The sequence below is a fragment of the Danio rerio genome, chromosome 8 (assembly GCF_049306965.1).
Source record: "Danio rerio strain Tuebingen ecotype United States chromosome 8, GRCz12tu, whole genome shotgun sequence".
Classification (NCBI taxonomy): domain Eukaryota; kingdom Metazoa; phylum Chordata; class Actinopteri; order Cypriniformes; family Danionidae; genus Danio; species Danio rerio.
This window is the reverse complement of record NC_133183.1, coordinates 6,002,551-6,021,949: the sequence shown is the minus strand read 5'-3', so window position 1 is coordinate 6,021,949 and position 19,399 is coordinate 6,002,551. Positions and strand designations below refer to the sequence as shown.

At 35.5% G+C, this 19,399-nt stretch overlaps 2 protein-coding genes across 15 annotated transcripts in view; one reads left to right on the top strand and one right to left on the bottom strand.

The window, feature by feature from the left end:
- myl2b (myosin, light chain 2b, regulatory, cardiac, slow) overlaps positions 1-19,399 on the bottom strand; it is a 271,503-nt gene that overhangs the window by 63,458 nt on the left and 188,646 nt on the right. The gene's annotated exons all lie outside the window — the stretch shown is intronic.
- The window catches only part of dhx37 (DEAH (Asp-Glu-Ala-His) box polypeptide 37), a 57,501-nt gene that overhangs the window by 33,716 nt on the left and 4,386 nt on the right, over positions 1-19,399 (top strand). For all 14 annotated transcript variants that reach the window (NM_001083004.2, XM_073909008.1, XM_073909005.1 and 11 more), the window contains 13 exons: positions 1,799-1,857; positions 5,073-5,217; positions 5,334-5,410; positions 7,294-7,526; positions 8,708-8,819; positions 9,611-9,717; positions 9,931-10,119; positions 10,946-11,070; positions 14,306-14,422; positions 15,409-15,581; positions 16,962-17,076; positions 18,511-18,648; positions 18,768-18,862. In NM_001083004.2, the coding sequence (NP_001076473.2) occupies positions 1,799-1,857; positions 5,073-5,217; positions 5,334-5,410; positions 7,294-7,526; positions 8,708-8,819; positions 9,611-9,717; positions 9,931-10,119; positions 10,946-11,070; positions 14,306-14,422; positions 15,409-15,581; positions 16,962-17,076; positions 18,511-18,648; positions 18,768-18,862 (1,685 nt within the window). The remainder of the gene's footprint in view (positions 1-1,798; positions 1,858-5,072; positions 5,218-5,333; positions 5,411-7,293; positions 7,527-8,707; positions 8,820-9,610; positions 9,718-9,930; positions 10,120-10,945; positions 11,071-14,305; positions 14,423-15,408; positions 15,582-16,961; positions 17,077-18,510; positions 18,649-18,767; positions 18,863-19,399) is intronic.

The window sequence follows — 19,399 nt, the reverse complement described above, 5'->3', positions numbered from 1 at the left end:
CTGTGAGCGCCAGCACACGCACAAATTATTAACATCTCGACATGCGAAAGTGATCCTGCGAAAGTTGTTCACAATATTGATCATCCACAGAGTTTGTAATTTAGTCAAATGTTTACAAATACAAGCGCAGCCGTTTAAAGCTCATTTGTGGTGAATGATGTCAGAATTTACCGGTATTTTGGAATGGATGTGTGAATGCTCTTTTCCGGAAAAATTCCGTAACGTCCTCGTCTGTATGAACAGCGCTTTTTTGAATATACCGGTAAAGTCGTTCCGGAAATTTTCCAGATATTTACCGGTATCAATGTGTGAAAGGGGCTAGTAATGCAGTTTTACTTCCTGCACAAACCTATGTTTCTGTATTAATCTGTAATGTAATGTAATGTGTATTTTTATACAACAGTTCTGTCTGGTTCTCAAATCTGATTGGCTGATATCCGTGCATTATTCTGCAATATCAGGACTCCTACAGCCCCTTTACCCTTTGTGTATTACTCCGCCCACATACAGCCAGCAAAAAGCAGACACTACAGATCTAAAGTTTAAAAGATGCACGCTCAGCTGTTTAACTGTGAGGTTAGGATTTGAATCCGGAAGAAAGTAGTTCCTCATACAAAAGGGTTTTTGAGACTCTCCATGTTTGATTTTGTTTTTATATACACAATTATGCCATCAAACTGTTGTATAAACGCAATATCACACTCGTAGCAGTGCGATATGGCTGTATATCGGCACTGGTGGGGGCACTAAGGCACGCCTCCCACCATTGCCGATATACAGCCATATCGCACTGCTACTCGTGTGATATTGCTCATATATAGCGCAGTTATTGTGTATGGCCATACACCCAAAGCGCTTCACAATCATGAAGGGGGTCTCTCCACACCACCACCAGTGTGCAGCATCCACTTGGATGATGCGACGGCAGCCACAGGACAACGGCGCCAGTGCGCTCACCACACACCAGCTATTAGTGGAGTGGAGAGACAGTGATAGAGCCAATTCAGTGGACGGGGATGATTGGAAGGCCATGATCGTAAGGGCCAATAGAGGGACTTTGGCCAGGACACTGGGGTTACATCCCTGCTCTTTCACGAGAAGTGCCATGGGATTTTTAATGATCACAGAGAGTCAGGACCTTGGTTTAACGTCTCAATCTGAAAGACGGCGCCCACTGACAGTGTAGTGTCCCCTTCACTTTTACTGGGGCATTAGGACTCACACAAACCACAGTTTAAGCGCCCCCTGCTGGCCCCACTAACACCGCTTCCAACAGCAACCTAGTGTTCCTTAGTGGTCTCCCATCCAGGTACTGACCAGGCTCAGCCCTGCTTAGCTTCAGTGAGTAACCGGTCTTGGCCTGCTGGGTGATATGGCAATCTGTATTAAATCTAAATTTACGATGTTTATTTTGCTAGCACACATTGTTTATTGAGGTGAACAATTAATCCCTGCATGTTATAGACCATTCATAGACAGACACTGGGAGAAGAGATAGTAATCTCCTGTGACTTGAGATCTAAATGTGACTTCCTGGCTAAATAAAGTAATAATAGTAGATGTGCGAGAAAGATATGATGCTGTTATTATTATTATTATTATTATTATTATTATTATTATTATTATTATGGAAAGCTTGAAAACCAATATATAGTGACTTTTAATTAAAAGAATTTAGTACTGAAGAGCAACTCATCTTACATACCTATTGAAAAAAATGCATAAATGTCTTTTTTATTATAGTTAAAAGGAATTTTTCACTTTAAATAAAAAAACTAAATGTGTGTTTGTTTTTCAGATATGATGGAAACAGAAGAAGATCTGAAGAAGTCAAAACGAGCAAAGAAGAAGAATGTGGTATGAAAATGATCACTAGCTAACTGTTTGTGTAAAATGTTACATTTAGTATTAGAGATGCACCAATATGGAAATTTTGGACAATATCAATAACTGATATTATATCTGGGGGTCGATATATAAGCCTCTTTTTCTTTTTTTACTCGATTTCTTTTCTTCATTATATTTTCTTTTCTGTTTGCAGTATTTTCTGTGCATTTAGAGAGGGATGCATCAATATGGAAATTTTTGCCACTAACCGATAACATATATATTTGGAAGCCAATAGCTGATGAATTTAATTATCTTTTATTCTTTTTTTTTTTTTTTTAAATAGTATGCAGTATTTTCTCTGCATTTAGAATTAGGGATGCACTGATATGGAAAGTTTGGTTGGTATTAAATAACCAATAACGTATATAAGCCTCTCTTTCTTTTTTCCTCTATTTCTTTTCTTTGTTAAATTTTCTTTTCTTTTTAAATAGTAAACAATATTTTCTATGCATTTTAGCATTAGGAATGCACCTATATGGAAAGTTTGGCCGATATTGATAACCGATATTATATCAGGAGGCCGATATAAGCCTCTTTTTCTTCTTTCCTCCATTTCTTCTTTTTCTTTATTATATTTTCTTCTTTTAAAATAATAAGCTGTATTTTCTCTGCATTTAGATTTAGAGATGCACTGTTAATGCAAATTTTGGCTAATATCGATAACCGATATTATATCTGGGGGCCGATATATAAGCCTCTTTTTCTTCTTTCCTCGATTTCTTTTCTTCGTTATATTTTCTTTTCTTTTAAAAATAGTTTGCAGTATTTTCTCTGCATTTTGATTTAGGGTTGCATCAATATGGACATTTTTGCCATTATCGATAACCGATTACCTATATATTTGGGAGCCAATATCCGATATATATAATTATCTTTTTCTTCTTTTTTTCATTTTTCTTTTAAAATAATTTGCTGTATTTTCTGTGCATTTAGAATCAGAGATACACCAATATGGAAATTTTGTCAAATAATGAAAACTGATATTATATTTGGAGGCCGATATATAAGTCTCTTTTTTTTTTCTTCATTGTTTTTCTTTTCTTTTCTTTTCTTTTAAAATAGTATGCAGTATTTTCTGTGCATTTAGAATTAGGGATGCACCGATAAGGAAAGTTTGGTTGGTATTAAATAACCAATAACGTATATAAGCCTCTCTTTCTTTTTTCCTCTATTTCTTTTCTTTGTTAAATTTTCTTTTCTTTTTAAATAGTAAACAGTATTTTCTGTGCATTTAGAATTAGGAATGCACCTATATGGAAATTTTGGCCGATATTGATAACCGATATTATATCAGGAGGCCGATATAAGCCTCTTTTTCTTCTTTCCCCCATTTCTTCTTTTTCTTTATTATATTTTCTTCTTTTAAAATAATAAGCTGTATTTTCTGTGCATTTAGATTTAGAGATGCACTGTTATTGCCAATTTTGGTCAAAATCGATAGCCAATATTATATCTGGGGGTCGATATATAAGCCTCTTTTTCTTCTTTCCTCGATTTCTTTTCTTCGTTATATTTTCTTTTCTTTTAAAAATAGTTTGCAGTATTTTCTCTGCATTTTGATTTAGGGTTGCATCAATATGGACATTTTTGCCATTATCGATAACCGATTACCTATATATTTGGGAGCCAATATCCGATATATATAATTATCTTTTTCTTCTTTTTTTCATTTTTCTTTTAAAATAATTTGCTGTGTTTTCTGTGCATTTAGAATCAGAGATACATCAATATGGAAATTTTGTCAAATAATGAAAACTGATATTATATTTGGAGGCCGATATATAAGTCTCTTTTTTTTTTCTTCATTGTTTTTCTTTTCTTTTAAAATAGTATGCAGTATTTTCTGTGCATTTAGAATTAGGGATGCACCGATATGGAAAGTTTGGTTGGTATTAAATAACCAATATTACGTTTGGAGGGTGACGTATATAAGCCTCTCTTTCTTTTTTCCTCTATTTCTTTTCTTTGTTAAATTTTCTTTTCTTTTTAAATAGTAAACAGTATTTTCTGTGCATTTAGAATTAGGAATGCACCTATATGGAAATTTTGGCCGATATTGATAACCGATATTATATCAGGAGGCCGATATGAGCCTCTTTTTCTTCTTTCCCCCATTTCTTCTTTTTCTTTATTATATTTTCTTCTTTTAAAATAATAAGCTGTATTTTCTGTGCATTTAGATTTAGAGATGCACTGTTATTGCCAATTTTGGTCAAAATCGATAGCCAATATTATATCTGGGGGTCGATATATAAGCCTCTTTTTCTTCTTTCCTCGATTTCTTTTCTTCGTTATATTTTCTTTTCTTTTAAAAATAGTTTGCAGTATTTTCTCTGCATTTAGATTTAGGGATGCATCAATATAGACATTTTTGCCATTATCGATAACCGATTACCTATATATTTGGGAGCCAATATCCGATATATATAATTATCTTTTTCTTCTTTTTTTCATTTTTCTTTTAAAATAATTTGCTGTATTTTCTGTTCATTTAGAATTAGAGATACACCAATATGGAAATTTTGTCAAATAATGAAAACTGATATTATATTTGGAAGCCGATATATAAGTCTCTTTTTTTTTCTTCATTGTTTTTCTTTTCTTTTCTTTTAAAATAGTATGCAGTATTTTCTGTGCATTTAGAATTAGGGATGCACCGATATGGAAATTTTATTGAATAAAAACTCTTTTTCTTCTTTCATCTATTTCTTCTTCGGTATATTTTCTTTTCTTTTAAAATTGTATGCTGTACTTTGTGCATTTAGAATAAGGGATGCACTGATATTGGATGATATTGATGACCCATGTTATAATTGGAGGCAGATAGCTGATATATAGGCTTATTAAAAGTTTATATACATTTTTCTGACAATGATTGCAAAAACAAAAGGTAAACAGCTGATTTTATTTTAAAACCTTAACTCAAGAAAAGTTAAAACTGATCGCTGAAACATTTTCTCTCCAGCGGCATTAGATCTTGTAATGTACATATTTACTCTTTGAATGTCACAGAAATTACACTCGAAACCTTAGTGGCCTGCAACAAGCAAGTGAATTGCTTCAAATATTTGACAGATATTTATAATTATATTATAATTATAATATATTTTGTCCGATATCAAAATGGTCATCTATATATTGTATATCAGTAAGCTCTATTCTCAACACTGTCTCTCTGTCAGTCTTTACCGAGGATCAATCTGGATAATTACTCTGCTCTGCCTGTGGACGAGGGTGATGAAGACCGTCAGGCAGGCATTGATGAAGATGATGGTGAGGGTTCAGACCTGGAGCTGGAGTTGGGGGATCATCCAGACACTGATCACGGTGAGACACTCTTACATGTGGAGCTCGGAACTTTCACTTCGTGTTCTGATGGAGAAAAATGATGTGACAGGAGTGTGTGGAGTGATGTGACTTTCTGATGTGTTTTCTGTGCTTAGAGGAGAAGGCCGATCCGTCCATCCCACTGTATGTGCTTCCGCTTTACTCTCTGCTAGCACCTGAGCAGCAGGCCAAGGTAAGTACTTCAAATAATCCTTACAACAGAAATATTGTCTGAGAACTGTCTTAAACCAAAATTAAAAATTGACTTACTATATAGTGACTTAAACGTTGGTCCACACCTTTGAATTTTTTTTTTAAACACAAAAGAAGATATTTTGAAGAATGTTGGAAACCTATAACCATCGACTTTCATTGTTGGAAAAACAATTACTATGGAAGTCAAATATTTCAAACATTTATCAAAATATCTTTTGTGTTCAACACAAGAAAGTTAAAACAGGTTTGCAACAAGTAAATTATGACAATTAAAATTTTTTAGTGAACTATCCCTTTACTTTTTTTTCTACATAAAAGGAAGAAGAAATGGAGATAAAAAGAAATAAAAGAAATTGAGATGTGATTAATTTATTTTGATTAATTATTTATATAAGTTATATAATGTTACAATATAAATATAAAAACACTTTTCTGTAATTTAACAAATGCATTTTAGTTTTTTAATGTTAAGGAGATTTATTGATAGGTTGATGGCGTATACATTGATAGATGGGTTATTTATACGTTTATAAAAAAATACTTTATGCTGCATTTCATGAATCATTTTTTTAAATGAATTTTATTGTATTTTTTTTTTCATTTAGTTTATCACCCAAAATTTTTAAGTCTTTACACAGAAAAATATTTTGCATGACATTTTACTCATTTATGTTGTGTTATATTTATGTTCTGTTTGTAATGTTTCTCAAGATTAGACCTCTAAAGAAAATTATTAAAAATGTATTGCATTATTTTGCATGACATTTGACTAATTTGTCTTACGTTTGTCAAATTCCGTTTGTAATGTTTCTTGTTTTTGTGTTTGAACAAATGATGGTAATATTCTACTAAATGTGTTACCATTAGACTGTGGTTCAACAAGAGATATAATACATAATTTATTAATTTAATGAATTTATCAATTTAAAGATATCAAGCTAATTTGGTTTTTAAACCTTTAATTTAAATTTTAATTTATTTACTTATTTTTTTCACTCAATCTTTTCTGGACTTCACAAAAAATATTTTGCATGACATGTTGCTAATTTATGTTATGTTTATGTTAAATTCTGTTTGTAATAGTTTTGTTGTTGTGTTTTTACAAATGATGGTAATACTTTGTTGAATATATTAACGTTAGACTTTGGTTTAACAAGCGGAAATTTCATTAATTTAATAAATTTATTGGTTTAAAGAAATCAACCTAATTTGTTTTTTAATTGGTTTTTAATTCTTTAATTGTCATTTTTTATTTTTTATTTTTACCTAAAACAGTTTCTAGACTTTCCAAAAATATTTGTTTTGCATGACATTTTAAATCTATTAATAAAATAGGAGTCCCAGCTGGGTCAGTTGGCATTTCTGTGTGGAGTTTGCATGTTCTCCTCATGTTCGCGTGGGTTTCCTCTGGGTAGCTCCGGTTTTCCCCACAGTCAAAACGCATGTGCTATAGATGAATTCAATAAACTAAATTGACTATAGTGTATGTGTGTATGTATGGATGTTTCCCAGTACTGGGTTGCAGCTGGAAAGGCATCCACCGTGTAAAACATATGCTGGAATAGTTGGCGATTCATTCCGCTGTGTAGACTCCTGATAAAATAAAGGTACTAAGCTGAAGGAAAATAAAATAAAATGAAATACATATGACATAATTTAGGTTGTATGATAAGTTCTGTTTGTCATGCGTCTCATTTCTTGTGTATGTACAAATGATGGTAATACTCTTCTAAATGTAGTAACATTAGACTGATCTTAAATCTAATATATAAATTTTTTTTGATGATTATTGTGGAATCACCGTTTATAATCTTCAGCTCACAGTAATTTGTTGTTAAAGTCATGTTTGTGTGTGTTCAGGTTTTCCGTCCTCCTCCTGCTGGATCTCGTCTGTGTGTCGTCGCGACTAACGTTGCAGAAACATCTTTGACAATCCCCGGCATCAAGTATGTTGTGGACTGCGGTCGAGTAAAGAAGAGGTTTTACGACAGGGTGACCGGCGTCTCCTCTTTTAAGGTCACGTGGATCTCACAGGCCTCAGCCAATCAGAGGGCAGGAAGGGCGGGAAGAACCGAGCCGGGTCACTGCTATAGGTCAGAGTTTCAGGCTATGTTTACATGACAGTAATGTAGCCAAAGTAATTTTTGCATTGAATACAAGGCGACTGCTTTACATTTATTTTGGTATTGTACATACTCCGCTACATTGTAGTGTGAGGTTAAAAATTGATTAATGTTAATATTTGTCATTCATAACCTTTTTCGTTGTTATGGGAAACTGTATTTATTAGTTTTACTGACCATCCTAACCAAGAAGACAATAATAATAAAGCTAATTTTATGATTTTGTTGACTGAATTGTGCTTATATATTACCAGTATCAGAGACTCGATAAACAAGAAAGCCCTACACACTTTACAAATGTGTTATTTTAATGATGTATTTAATTCATTTTTATATTTCTACTTTGTATGTTTACGTTTAGATATTATTTATATATATATTATTTACATTTATATTTCTGGGCACTCAAAGCGCTTTACACAATTGGGAAAGGGGGGGTGGGGGGGATCTCCTCATCCACCACCAGTGTGCAGCATCCACCTGGATGACGCGACGGCAGCCATTTTGCGCCAGACCGCACACCACACACCAGCTGATTGGTGGAGAGGAGACAGAGTGATGATATGCCAATCATGATATGGGGAGGGATTGGAGGCCATAATGGACAGAGGCCAGTGGGCAGATTTGGCCAGGATGCCGGGGTTAAACCCCTACTCTTTTTCGAAGGACATCCTGGGATTTTTAACGACCACTGAGAGTTGGGACCTCGGTTTAACGTCTCATCCGAAAGACGGCGCTCACTGAGTAGTATAGAGTCCCCCGTCACTATACTGGGGCATTAGGACCCACACAGACCGCAGGTTGGGCGCCCCCTGCTGGCCTCACTAACACCACTTCCGGCAGCAACCTAGCTTTCCCAAGTGGTCTCCCATCCAGGTACTGACCAGGCGCAGCCCTGATTAGCTTCAGTGGGCGACCATGTGAGAGTTGCAGAGAGCTGGCTGCCAGCGAGTTTAGTTTACACTTAGTTAGTTTACACTTGTTTCTACCTAACATCTATGCTTTTTTGTCTGTAAATTGTTATATGTTGTTGTTGTTGTTGTTGTTTAAAAAAAAATAATAATAATAATTTAGCCAAAAACTGACATTTTTCCATTGCGTTTCAAAAAAGTTTCATCAAAAAAAGTAAAAAAAACTGTGTGTGTGTTTAGGCTGTACTCGTCTGCTGTGTTCGGAGATTTCAGTTTGTTTTCGGAGGCTGAAATCACACGGCGTCCTGTCGAAGATCTCGTTCTTCAGATGAAAGATCTCAACATTGAGAAGGTTTGCATTCATATTGTTCTATAAATAACACATGAATACTCATATCCAGCTCAGGCTCATAGAAAATACGTGCATCAGCCTTCATTTTTGTGGAATGTAAAATACGTTGTTCTGGGTGCATTTCGTTGCACGTTTTAGATGGCAAATCCACTAGAGGGCGTTGTCTACATTTTTGCGAATATGAAATATGTTCTTTTGGGACTGTTATTTTGCATGTTTCAGATGTCAAATCTACTAGAGGGCGCTGTCTATATTTTTGCAAATCTGAAATGTGTTTTTTCGGGAGTGCTATTTTGCATATTTCAGATGGTAAATCCAATATGTGCGCTGTCTGTCTTTTTGCAAATGCTTTTATCTTTTTTATGGTAGCGTGCTTTACCTCGAACTGAAGCGCTGTGCGCTGTACAACACGGTACTACCGAGCAAACTGACTACGGCAGAAAGTTTGTCCATGTAAAACTAGTTTGGTGATGCAAACATATTTAATTACAAATCATAGACACATTTAAGTTGTTTTGTGGTATTTATTTGGTGTTGTGCAAAGAACTGCATGAAAAAATCTTTGATTTGTTGATAATATGTTCCTGGAATTATCATTAGTGTCAAAAGGAGCAAAAGTTGTTTGCTTCACACTGCCCCCTAGTGTTCATTTTAATCACAAACTGCAGTCAAATAAATGTTAAAGTAGCTTTTTGCACATTTACAAAAATGTAGGATGAAGCACGTATTTCCTTTGGCCTTTTATTGCTTATACTTAACAGGTTTTGGTTTTGTCTTGTGTGTTATTCTAGGTTGTCAATTTCCCGTTTCCCACTCCTCCATCTTCTGAGGCTCTGATTGCTGCTGAAGAGCTTCTAATCTCGCTGGGAGCGCTGGAGAAACCGGCTCGACACGGACGGTACAGTTTCACTCAGTCATTATTTTGACTTCAAACTCACTTAAGTTGTAAGAAGTGAAATAAATCGACTTGTTTGCTCATTTAAAACAATACACACTGCCTGCTTCCATTGTTATGAGTGTGTTCTCAATCTTTTAATAACATATATGTGCATTTTTTCTTTCTTGAGTTTCTGTTTTTAGTTATGTTTAACCTTTTCTCTCTCTGTTGTAGTCTGAGTGAGATGGAGAAGGCGCGTCTGTCGTGTCCCATCAGTCCCCTGGGTCGAGCGATGGCTGCGTTCCCTGTAGCGCCACGTTATGCTAAGATGCTAGCGCTGGGCCGCCAGCAGGGCTGTATGCAATACATCATCACCATCGTATCCGCCATGACCGTCAGAGAGATCTTCGAGGATTATGACAGGTTATTCATATCACACATGCATATTTACCTGATTTCTGTTTATATATATGAGCTGTCAAACCATTGATCGCTTCCAAGATTACAGTTTGGAATTTGAATAGATGTGTGTGTACTATGTATATTTATTAGTGCTGGTCAAAAATTAATCACTTCCAACATCAACTTTTGTTTACATTTATTAATATTTAAATATAAAATGTATATTATACAGTTATTCATTAATTTTCTTTTTGGCTTAGTCCCTTTATTAATCTTGGGTCGTCACAGTGGAATGAACCGCCAACTTATCCAGCACATGTTTTACATAGCTGCAACCCATCTCTAGGAAACATCCATGCACACTTATTCACACTACGGACAATTTATTCATTCATTTTCATTTTCTTGTCGGCTTAGTCCCTTTATTAATCCAGGGTTGCCACAGCAGAATGAACCGCCAACTTATCCAGCAAGTTTTTACGCAGCGGATACCCTTCCAGCCGCAACCCATCTCTGGGAAACAAATTCACACACACACACGGACAATTTAGCCTACTAAATTCACCTGTACCACTTGTCTTTGGACTGTGGGGGAAACCGGAGCACCCGGAGAAAACCCAAGTGAACGCAGGGAGAACACGCAAACTCCACACAGAAACGCCAACTGATCTGAGGATCGAACCAGCGACCTTCTTGCTGTGAGGCGACAGCACTACCTACTGCACCACTGCTTCGCCCTACGGACAATTTAGCATACCCAATTCACTTGTACCGCCTGTGTTTGGACTGTGGGGGAAACTGGAGCCATGAGGAAACATCTTTGTCATGTTTTTCTGTATGTGTTCAGGCCTGCAGGCAGTGAGGAGGAGAACGTGAAGATGAGCGGGAAAAAGGCCAGATCAGTTCAGATGAGGAGGTTATGGGCAGGACAAGGAGCGTCTCTTCTGCTCGGAGATCTGATGGTTCTGCTCGGTACTTTCATTTAATTTCTAAAGTTCATGTCAAATGTTCTGATGTTCAGGCCTAATGTGAAAAACAGAGAACCTTTTCTGTTGCGTTGTTTTTTTCTTACATATTTAAGTTTTTCTTTTTGTATTTTTATTCATTAACATGCTAATATTATATTTATTTATTGTCAATATTTTGAATTGGCTTTTGTATTTTCACGTTTTTCATGTGAATTTTAGTTATTTTTAATCATTTGAGGTAATTTGTTTTGTATAATTAGAACATATAGTGCTCGGCATAATTAAGTACAGCCCATTTTTCTCCATTTCTCAGTAAATATAGGCGATGTATTTTGGTGCATTTTAAACAAAACAGATTTATTAAACAGATATATTTATTAAAATAATATTTTAGCCACCAAGCATGTTTAGAAATTGAAAGATAATACAATTAAATTCAAGCAAAATATTGCAAAAATAAATGACAACCTACAAAATTTCAACAAAATTTTTCAATATTTAGATTTTTCCTCTTCTTTAGATTTGTATTTATTATTTTTCTAGAACATATAAATTTGGATGTACTAGTTTTTGGATCGTTATCGTAAGTTATTTTGTTAGATAAGCTCCAGTACTGGCTTCAGTACTGACTACTGACTAAAACTACAAATATAATATTGTAAAGCTTCCTATTAAAATATGAATTTAAAAGAGAGATTTATGAGGGGTGCACTTATATATGCTGAGCACCAGCAACCAGTTGTAAGAGCAACACATAATAACTTGACTTCTAGTTGATCATTTGTAAAAGTGGCAAAAGGTGGATTTTTCTGATGAATCATCTGTTGAACTGCATCCCAATCATCACAAATACTGCAGAAGACCTACTGGAACCTGCATAGACCCAAGATTCTCACAGAAATCAGTCAAGTTTGGTAAAGGAAAAATCATGGTTTGAGGTTACATTCAGTATGTGGGTGTTCGAGAGATCTGCAGAGTGATCTACAGCCTGAGGTATTAAGACATTTGTGCTGCCCATTACATTACAAACCACAGGAGAGGGCGAATTCTCCAGCAGGATAGCGCTCCTCATACTTCAGCCTCCACATCAAAGCTCCTGAAAGCAAAGAAGGTCAAGGTGCTCCAGGATTGGCCAGCCCAGTCACCAGACATGAACATTATTGAGCATGTCTGGGGTGAAGCCTGGTTTTTACTTCTGCGTCAAGTGACCGGCGCAACTCACGGCGCAGGCAACGCGCGTGTAGCTGTGCATTTATACTTCTGCGCGCTGTCTCCGTTGGTCTGCATTAACACTTCCGAAACGCTAGTGGGCAGTGAGGTGTAAATGTTCCTCTGTGTCGAGTTTCTTCGCTTCTGTTTTGCTTTTCCTGAACACTTCCTGGATGTACAAGTGACTCAAACTCGCTCATTTTGAGGCAGGAACCGGCGGACGTGCAACAACTTTAACCATGAGGTAAACACAGAGCAAAACTTTCCATCTGGAGCTCCTTCACGGGACTCCACACTTGTAAACAATCGCTCGCGCCATTCGCGCGGCTCTCGGTCCCACCCAGACTCGTCGGCGCTAGCAAGCCGACCAATCACAGAGCTTGCGCTACGCGTTGTTGCGACGTGTAGTTACATTTTTTGAGAGGTGCACGTCAGTGACGGCGATGGCCACGGCGAAGGGCTATGCGTCAGCGCCGTAGCCTACGCCGGTGTTTGACGCAGAAGTATAAATCAGCCTTAAGATGGAGGAAGCATTGAAGATGAATCTAAAGAATCTTGATGAACTCTGGGAGTCCTGCAAGAACACTTCACCATTGCAGATGACTTTATTAATCAGTGATTTGAGTCATTGCAGAGATGTATGGATGCAGTCCTCCAAGCTCACGATGGAGTCAGACACAATATTCATTCTGTTTCCACTGCAGCATGACTTTATATTCTATACTGGACATTATTTTTGTTCAGTGACAAGACTTTTGTCTCAGCAAAGTCAGACTTTACTCTCCTAATTAAATAATTAAAAATCAAGGCATGATCATGTTTTATTTTAGTAAAATAAGTGTGATTAGAGGCGTTTGCCTTCCATATAAGCCACTTCTGATAGCCAATGATCAACTAGAAGTCAAGTTATTTATTGTTCCTAAAACTTAGATAAGCGACAACACCTTTGTCAGGTAGTGTACTGTACACACTATAGATCATATTATACACATGCATAGACAAATAAAAAATACATTAATATTTTGCATATGATTTACATAAATAATTAGAAATAAATCATTTGGATCATTTCGAAATAATTGAATAAATTGCATTAAATTGAATCTGTAAAAAAAACAAGGGGTTTTACTTCAGATACAGTGGGAATACTTTTTTTCCTAATAAATAATGACCAGGTAACAGTCATCTTACTTCTCAACTGGTGGGTCGTGACCCAAAAGTGTGTGGTCAAAAAACAACAACAAAAGATTAATTTTTTACTTATTTTGCTTATACCGGACTTTTATTTTGAAATGCGTGCACGACAACCCTACCGTTTGACATGTGAAATTTTATTTAATTATTGCGCAAGTACAACCCCAAATATGTTAAGTTTGGATATATATATATATATATATATTGACGACAAAAAAGACTTAAAGCCTCAGAGTCATATGTAGTGAGGTGCTCTCATAAGAGAGCATGAAACCTTCTATGTTAAAGCAACATTCAGAAACCAGAAAACATGTTTTATTAACAGTTTATTATTAACAATATTTGTCGTTTTTACTTTGTAATATTTCTATAATTTGATCAATTTTGTTAAATGACAGCAATAAAATAGTGTTTATTTGTAAGTCTTGGTGAATTTCTCATGATGTATCTGTCACTGCTCGTTTATGTTAACAAATAAATACAAATTAAGTATTATTCCTAAAATTGTATTATAGCACCTAAAAATTTGAGTCGCGGCTTGATGACCATGTAAAAATGTGGGTCCCATGGCCAAACCAGTTGAGAACCCCTGTCTTACAGTATACAGTGATTGTGGCATCTATTATAAATCAGTCGTTATAATAAAAATAGTCTATCATTAGACAGAGCTGTTGAACTAAATAAACTAATTTTAGCTGACAAATTTAAAGTTTGACTAAACAGTAAAACACATCGGTTGAAGCTGCTCATTAAAAATGCAGAGTTAATATGTATGGTGCAAATAGTTCTCTTTGTCCGCCTTTGTGTGTTTGCTGTAAATGTTGTTGTGTGTTTAGGAGCTGTTGGTGCTTGTGAATTTGCGGGTCTTACTCCTCAGTTTTGTGAGGAAAACGGCCTTCGGTTCAAAGCAATGCTGGAAATCCGAAGATTACGAGGACAGCTGACTAATGCAGGTACATACACACACACACACACACACACACACACACACACACACAAACAAACGAATGTGTGCTTTTACATTCTTTTTCTTTCTTTTGTGTGGGGTTTAAGCACAAATTGTTTAATGTTTGATCTGTAATCATTTTTTGAAAGAAAAACACTATTTTTGGTCAGAAAGGAAGGTTGAATATGCAATCTGCGATCATTTGTTATGAAAACTTTTTTTTTTGTTCATTTGGAAAAATTATTAGAAATATACATTAATATGCATTAATATAACAAACACAATAATACATGTTTACCTTTAATAAGCTGTTTATATTCACACACTGTTGCCACACAACTGTGTTTAAACTCTTATAAAAGTGATTTTTGCAGATTCTCAGAGAAATCAGTCAAGTTTGGTAAAGGAAAAATCATGGTTTGGGGTTACATTCAGTATGGGGGTGTGTGAGAGATATGCAGAGTGGATGGCAACATCAACAGCCTGAGGTATCAAGACATTTGTGCTGCCCATTACATTACAAACCACAGGAGAGGGACAATTCTTCAACAGGATAGCGCTCCTTCTCATACTTCAGCCTCCACATCAAAGCTCCTGAAAGCAAAGAAGGTCAAGGGTCTCCAGGATTGGCAAGCCCAGTCACCAGGCATGAACATTATTGAGCATGTCTGGGGTAAGATGAAGGAGGAGGCATTGAAGATGAATCCAAAGAATCTTGATGAACTCTGGGAGTCCTGCAGCTTTCTTCGCCATTGCAGATGACTTTATTAATCAGTGATTTGAGTCATTGCAGAGATGTATGGATGCAGTCCTCCACGCTCATGATGGAGTCAGACACAATATTCATTCTGTTTCCACTGCAGCATGACTTTATATTCTATACTGATCATTATCTCTGTTCAGCGACACGACTTTAATAATAGCTCCAGTGTATTGTAGAACATGTTGTATTTGGTGAAATCAAACTAACCATAGTCTGTGTCTGTGTTTCAGTGAATGCTGTGTGTGCTGACGCTGATGTTTATGTGGATAATAAGATGGCTCCTCCGACAGAGGCTCAGGTGTTGTGTTTGCGGCAGATCGTGTTGGCTGGTTTAGGAGATCACATCGCCAGACGAGTGCAGGCCGAGGAGCTGCTCGACCCCAAGTGGAGAAATGCATATAAGGTTAGCTTCTGATTTCACATCATACAACCATTTCTGTGCTGAAGCCAGAATTATTAGCCCTCCTGTAAATGTTTTTCCCCAATTTCTGTTTAACAGAGAGCAGATTTTTCCAACACATTTCTAAACATAATAGTTTTAATAACTCATTTCTAATAACTGATTTATTTTATCTTTGCCATGATGACAGTAAATAATATTTGACTAGATATTTTTCAAGACACTTCTATACAGCTTAAAGTGACATTTAAAGGCTTAACTAGGTTAATCAGGTTAACTAGGCAGGTTAGGGTAATTAGGCAAATCATTGTACAATGATGGTTTGTTATGTAGACCAGTGGTTCTCAAAGTGGGGGTCGCGGGACAATGAGAGGGGTCACTTGGTTATTTCCAAAAATCTAATAAATTTGTATAAACGTTTTAAATTACCATTGTTTATCTATAACTTACAGAAGATAAAAATAGTTAACAACATAAAAATGCAACATCCAAACAAAAAGCCATCAGCCTTTCATTTTTTCCCCATTGGATTGCAACCCCTGGGATTTTTACATTAGATTAACGACAGAGCAATAGCGTCACCTGCAGCAGATTGATTTTACGGCACTAGATAAACTTTCTGACACCTTTACGCAACTTATGTACATTTAAAATAAATACAGACACGACTGAATTGGTCTTCAAAAATAAGCCAAGAAAAGACTTGTGATGTAACTTAAATATTGTGCCCACCAGTCTCATTAGGTAAGGTTAATATTAAATAATAATAAAAATATATATATATAGTTGTTAGACTGTTGCACTTTTTTTGTTGTCAATATGCTTGTGTTTATAGGCCTATTGGTTTGTGTGAGCAGTTGCGTGCAACATTTGTATGATTATAACCACTTTCGAAAATAGTGGGGGTCGCCAGTCATTGGCATTGTTATTTTGGGGGTCTCGGGTTGAAAAGTTTGAGAACCCCTGCTGTAGACAATCGGAAACAAATATTGCTTAAGAGGGCTAATAATATTGACCTTAAAATAGTTTAAACTGCTTTTATTCTAGCGGAAATAAAACAAATAAGCCTTTCTCCAAAAGAAAAAATATTATAGGAAATACTGTGAATAATTCTTTGCTCTGTTAAACATCATTTGGGAAATATTTGAAAAAGAAACAAATATATATATTTATTTTTTAGTTATTTTACACCATAGGATGCATTTAAGTTAAATAAATTTAAAAGATTTAAAAAATAAAACAAAAAGAAAAAGTAACCTCTTGTGTTTTTTCTTCAAACTACATAAAGGTGTCTATTTTTCCTTAAAAAAAAAACAACAACATTATTTACTGACTATTTGTCAACTACCCATGTGTGTGTGTCTGTGTGTGTATATTTGACAGACTCCTCTGCTGGATGATCCAGTGTTCATTCATCCGTCATCTGCTCTTCACAAAACACTTCCCGAGTTTGTGGTTTATCAGGAGATCATGGAGACCACCAAGATGTACATGAGAGGTGTGGGGTTATATATATATATATATATATATATATATATATATATATATATATATATATATATATATATATATATATATATATATATATATATATATATAATTTTATTTGAGTTTTTTTACACACTGTCCTTCAAATGGACTTTATAGTTTTCTTAATCAAGGTTTTTTGTTTTAAAATCTTGTTGTAGTAGATGTCTTTTTGTTTACCATCCCAGCATGACTTTGAACTTGTATATTTGTTGTAATAATAATTTCAACATTATTTGGTTAATAAGCAGCTATTAAGTTAAGACTTTAATGTTATATTTATTTAGTTTCTAGATTTATTACTTATAATCTAACATTTGATCTAGGATTTATAGTGGATCATTTTATTGCAATTGCAAGTTTTTTGGCGTTTATTAAGTATGGGTTACTTTTACTTTTATTTTATCTGATTATTTATTTGATAATCTGCAGGAAATAACATTTCTTCTATAGTGAAAATATTGTCATTTAGAGCCGATAGGTTTTTTCCAGAAAATGATAGTTGGTTAGGATAACGCATCCTTGTGTGTGTGTGTATATATGTATGTATATATATATATATATATATATATATATATATATATGTATGTACACTACAGATCTAAAGTTTACACACTCAACTGTTTAACTGTCACCTTATGATTTGAATCCGGAAGAAAGTAGTATTTCATCTTACATTTTCTGAGTACATTTACATAAGACACCAATACTCCGATTTTAATATGATTAAGATAATACTCTTATTAAAAGTCTACCGTGTAAGCAGCGGTTTATGTTTATCTTGAAGAACCAGCGAGTCATGAAATGCGGAGGTTTTTCTTTTCGTTCATTATGCGGTATCAAATTACATTAAAACAGAAGTCGAAAGTTAAAAATGAAACACCCGAAATTGCGTGAAACTCTGGAGAGCCTGGTGTTGCGACATTGTTTTACACTGAAACTTGCCTTCAAAAAGTGCTTCCCTGGTCTTATCCATATTTCATTGCATGTTAAACACACGTCCACAACAACAGGAAGTAGAAAAAACCTGCAACTGCGTTAATTGCGTTAATTTTTTAACGCGTCAATTATTTCAAATTAATCGCATGCGTTAATGCACTCATTTTGACAGCAGCACTAATATGTATACACACACTAAACACTGAGGGTCTGAATACTTAGGATCATGGGATATTTTAAAAGATCTGCAAAAATGTCAACAGTTCTGTCATTTTTCTGTCAGTATGGGGTACTGTGTGTACATTAACCAGGAAAAAAATTTACTTTTTGATTTTTGCAAATGTCTGCAATATAACAAAGAGTGTAAAATTTAAGGGGATCTGAATACTTTCTGTGCTCACTGTGTGTGTTTATTCATAACATTTACAAATATATCAGTAATCAGTTTAAATGTGGTTGCTTGCAGGTGTTTGTGCTGTTCAAGATGATTGGATTCCCAAGCTCCTCCCACAATACTGTCACTTCAGTGCTCCAGAAGAAAGCCCCGCCCCACGGTTCTGTCCTCTGATTGGCCGAGTGAAGTGTCATCAGCAGAGCACCTTCTGTAAGAGCCGCTGTCCTCAGTCTGAGTTCACTGAGAACGCAGCCGTTGTATTTTAATGATGTGTGTGAGTGTGTGTGAAATCAGTCACGTGATTTAGGTGTGTCTCTCTTTCTCCACAGTCAGAGTCAGTTGGAAACTTCCTGCCATTGAGATGGATTACCCAGAGGGCCTTGAGCGTTACAAACTGTTTGCAAAGTTTTTCCTGGAGGGCCAGGTGATTATGTGTGTGTGTAAATGTGGGAAAACAAACCAAAAACAATATTCTTAGTTGTTCTTTCTATACTATCACACTATAAAATCAGTTTATAACCATTGTAAAGTTGCTCATTATGAGAAAAATATATATAAAGTTGCATCAAAAATGTTTGTGTATACACTATTAGGTACACCTGTCCAAGTGCTCGTTAACGCAAATTTCTAATTAGCCAATCACATGACAGCAACTCAATGCATTTAGGCATGTAGACATGGTAAAGACAATCTGCTACAGTTCAAACTGAGCATCAGAATGGGGAAGGAAGATGATTTGAGTGACTTTGAATTGGGCATGGTTGTTAGTGCCAGATGGGCTGGTCTGAGTTTTTCAGAAACTGCTGATCTACCGGGATTTTCATGCACAACCATCTCTAGTGTTTACAGAGAATGGTCAGAAAAAGAGAAAATATCCAGTGAGCGGCAGTTCTGTGGGCACAAATGCTTTGTTGATGTCAGAGGAGAATGGCCAGACTGGTTCCAGCTGATAGCACTTGTG